Genomic DNA, 4,393 nt, shown 5'->3' on the forward strand with positions numbered 1-4,393 from the left:
TGGGCCATTGAAACCGCTCTAATCAAAGAAAGCAGAGAGAGGAGGAGTGGAGGAACATTTTTTTCTATGCTCGATCTAGGCTTTGATGTTGAGAAAGGATGGAAGCTCTTTGCTTTACTTTTCTTCAAAGACTTATCCACAAATCCTCTCACACTCAGATCCACACTTATGGGAGGCCTGAGATAACAACGTCAGCCTCTTCAGTCTTCTAGTCTTTTTTCGTTTGCCCATATGATGAGAGCTCAGTGCTCCACAATCTCCTTCTACCTGCCACCCAATATCTACCTCTGCTGCTTTCACACTTCAGACTCCATTTCTGTACTGTTAAGAACTTCAGAGATTCAAATCAAAATCCAACAGAGACCAAACCAAAACAACCACACGCTCTTTTATTTGTTGAATATATTATTTTATTTTAACATCATCATCATAGTTTAACTTTTAATTTCCCCTTCCTTCATTTAAAATGATCACCTCTGAATGTACACATACTGCAAACTGTCAAAAATATACAAACAAATGCAGGCTTGTGCTATAGTCTGGTCAAATGTCTAAAAAACAGTGGCACTGGGGAGAGAGAGTGAGTGAGAGAGAGCAAGAGCGAGAGAGAGAGAGATAGAGAGAGAGACATTGAAACCGGTAAAGACATGCACAGCATCATTGTGAGCACCCGTTACAGTGATCTGGGTGCGCAGTACTCCCATGGGTTCCTTGTGGAAAAGTACATCCATTCATCATCTGACAACGACTGCAGCACAAAATGCTCGTCAGGTATCAAATGGAAATCAAATTGTTGTTGTTAATGGAACTGTTAGGCACATCATTGTTTTTTATGGTTTTACATTTTCTGGAAAACTTTGTTATTTATTGTAAATGTAGAATGCTAAACCAAAAACAAGAAAAAGGAAAAGAATTTAAAAAAAGGAAAAAAAAACAGCTCCCAAAAGTAATTTTAGAATCACTGTCTTGTTAGTAACATGTTACATAATGTGCATGTGTGTGTTTAGTATGTGTGTGTGTGTGTGTGTGTGTGTAAGTATTTCAGTTTCTGAAAGCATTTAAGTTAGTGTTGTCTGGTGTGTGTATGTATTTGTTAGTTCATAATTGGATGCATTTCTGTTGAACCAAATGGTATTAAAAGTAAGTGTTTGAGGTGTATTGTGGTTAGGTGCTGTTATTGTCTAACAGCGTCCAATCAGATGCTCAGGTCTTTGGGGTTTGTCTTGTGGGTCTTCTTGGGCTCGGGGAGTGTGGCCTTGGATGAGCGACTGGTGTTGGTCTGAAGCGTGCTGTAGTACTCCCTCACCTTCGCTGCTACAAAGTTGTCATCGTCCTCTTCGTCCTCCGAGTCTCCCCTTGTGTCGCTCCTGATTGGGGAGATGTCTCTCCCCAGGCTGCGGGTTCGGTACTGCGGCTCGGGGGAGCTTCCTCGTCTGGCGAAGAGCCCGTCCCTCCTGTCAGGTGAGCGTCCCCTCAGCAGCGAGCTGTATCTCTTGTAGGCGGAATCTGAGTCGGGGGTACGCACTCTGGGCAAGGTGATGTCTCCGTAGGCGTTCCTCGAACTGCCCGACGCCACGTCCCTCAGCAAGCTGTCCCCCCTGTAGGCTTTCTCCATGGAGGACGCTTTCAACAGCAGGCTGTCATCTGCAAACAGGCGATCCTCTCTGCGCAGTGGAGGGAGTGTGGCTTCCCGGTTCAGGCGGTCCAGGGCTGGCAGCTCACGGAGGATGCTGTCGTCCACAGGGACTCTGGGCACTGAAGACGTTGGCGGCTCCTTCAAAACGGCGTCATCCACTGAGGGCTTCTCGTTGCTGCGGCTCTGTCTCGGAGGAGAAGCATAGCGACGGTAGGGGTCCGAGGAGTGGGCATGGCGTCTTGGGGAGTAGTGCCGAGAACGATGGGGGGACCTGTGGCGGTGTGGCGAACGGTAAGGGGAGCGGTAAGGGGAGCGATAAGGAGAGCGATAAGGAGAGCGGTGGCGACGATTAGGGGAATGGTGACGATGTTGTCTGTCTGGTGAACGCCCGTGTCGATGTCCCCTGTGACGGCTTTCCAGTGTGTTTTCTGCGCTGCGTGACCGCCCCTTCTCTGGAGAACGATGGCGGCTACGGTGGCGGCCCCTGGAACGGGGTTGGTTGTCACTTCCCTTGTCATCCTTCTTTTTGAACAGTTTGATTTTACCGCCTGATGACTTCTTCCCCTTGTGTTTTCCTTTGCTGTTTTTCTTGTTGGGGGAGCGATGGCGATGATTGGAATGGTGGTGCTTGCCGGTACCAGTAGCGTGGCGGCTCGGCTCCTTCTCGCTTTGGGATGACTGGTTTGGTTCTGGTGGGAAACTTGATTCTGATGGTGCGTTGGTTGTTGGCAGGTCCCTTACTTCCGCAGCGTTTTGTAACCCTGTGGCTGCGATGGCTGAGATGTTGTCGTTGATGCCGTCTGCAAGAGAATGTGACATACAGACCAGGGCAGGGGATCAAATATGGATCTAGACTCTAAAGGCTCCTATGTGCTTTCACCATGTGCAATCACTCGGACATAAAGCTGAGAACATTTTCAATGGAAGCCGTTCTGATGTTAATACCAACGGAGATGGCTAGTTGTAAGATGCAAAAAAGAAAAAAAAAACAGCCAATGGAAAAACTTTAGTGTAGCTGACATGAGAATAAATGGCAGTGACACAAAGGCAGCCATTGCTTGAAGATACTTGTTTTTTTCTTCATGAAACAAACCTGTTCTCAGGTAGAGCTGAGGTCACCTCTCTGAGGCAGAAAGGGACTCAGCTTGCTGGACTGGGCTGGTTGGAGTGCCCCTGTTCTGCATGATAATGAAGCTGCCTGATTGGACTGATTAGCCATGCTCTTTCATGCACTGACACGATGCCTTAGACACTTTGTAAATGTTTGAGGCTAATTAAGCTGCAGTAACGGCTAAGACATAAAAGAGGTGATTTGCCTTAAAGGAAAATAATTGATTTCAAATTAATTTTGTGACTCCTTAAGGAACTTCCTCCTGTTTGTCTATATAAGCAGAAAACACAATTCATTAACTATCGGATTCTAGGAGTTACACCTAAATCCCATTTTACATTCGGTAAATGTTAAATGTAACTGGTGCAGACATAAGCATACAGTATCCTGAACAGCGGCTACGGCAGCGGCGGCACTGGCGATGCATTTTGGGTGAATGGATTTCTATGCATGGAGCAGAGCACGGGCATGGGTGATACCACACAGAGATCAGGATGGAGAAAGAGAGAGAGACACGGGAAGTGGGAGAGAGAGCCAGACGACAGGGGAGGACAGTTACAAACCGTGGTCTGATTTTGGAGGACAGAGGCCTCCCCCATCTTGTCATTTCTCATACATGCAGTGAGATGGGGAGCGACCATCCCTGAAGGAAGACAAGAGCCCAGCGTAATACAGGAAAGAGAAAAGGGAAGATACAAAAAAAACAGAAGAGAAGAGCACAGGGTTTAGATCGCTAGGAACCAACTTGAAGGAAGAAAAGGAGAATTATTGTGTTGATTTTTCAATGAAAAAACGTGTTTATTTGATCATTGAGTCATTCAGAAAAAGAGACAGTCCAGGAAATTGCCCAAACCCTTTCAGTGGAAATCATCAGTTACAGAGAAAAGTCCTGGAACCAATCGCACACACAATCGGACACACTAACCCACACACCCACCTACACATGTGGACACAGAAGCAGCAGAAACCCAAACCCCAAAGAAGACAGTGAGACTCACACACCCACAATAACAGCGTATGAAGCAGTTTTACATAGCTGACAGAAATCAAAAGAAACACTGGTGAGACTGTCGAAAGGTTGTGCCAACTAAAAAGTACAAACAATGATCCAAAATATACAAGTTCACATGTTGCCATATCGGTGCAGGTTAAGACAGCACATTCTTAGCGCAAATAAAAGTACATTGATGAACTTTTCAGGACAGGCAAATGCATCTCCACTCAAATAAAAAGTAACAAAATGAACATTTATAATGACTCGTGACTATCAATCAAAACTGGTCATTACGATTAAAAAAAGAAAGGTTCCATAAATATTATGGAAAATAGACAATAGAAGGGGGAAAAAAAATCCAATGTACACTTTTGACAAGTTCATGCAGCAATAAACTTTTATCCATTAATATGTGGCTTCAATTCATGGCTCTGTACATGGAACAAAAATACTTGCCTCTATTCTTTTCATCACTGTACAAAAACGTCTATAGAATTGGAGCGACTCGTTTTCTTTTTGACTCTGGATGGGTGGAGTTCTTATGGTCACAGCTTTTAACTTACAGTAACAGTGGGTGCAAATAAAATCCATGGATCAGTGAGTAATGTCAAGCACAGTACAGTGAGATTCTCTCTTTAAAATGGCTGAAAAA

The 4,393-nt window shown here is 45.1% G+C and overlaps 1 protein-coding gene across 6 annotated transcripts in view; it reads right to left on the reverse strand.

Moving 5' to 3' along the window:
* Positions 1-387: 387 nt before the first annotated feature.
* Positions 388-4,393, reverse strand: part of magi1b (membrane associated guanylate kinase, WW and PDZ domain containing 1b) — a 130,439-nt gene continuing 126,433 nt past the window's right edge. For 5 of the 6 annotated variants that reach the window (XM_065955050.1, XM_065955051.1, XM_029277181.2 and 2 more), the window contains one exon: positions 388-2,436. In XM_065955050.1, coding sequence (XP_065811122.1) covers positions 1,196-2,436 — 1,241 coding nt within the window. In that variant the 3' untranslated portion in view covers positions 388-1,195. Of the gene's footprint in view, positions 2,437-3,310; positions 3,391-4,393 lie in introns of all 6 variants that reach the window. The other variant, XM_065955053.1, reaches the window with a different exon arrangement.

Source organism: Labrus bergylta, chromosome 5 (genome assembly GCF_963930695.1).
Source record: "Labrus bergylta chromosome 5, fLabBer1.1, whole genome shotgun sequence".
NCBI classification, from domain to species: domain Eukaryota; kingdom Metazoa; phylum Chordata; class Actinopteri; order Labriformes; family Labridae; genus Labrus; species Labrus bergylta.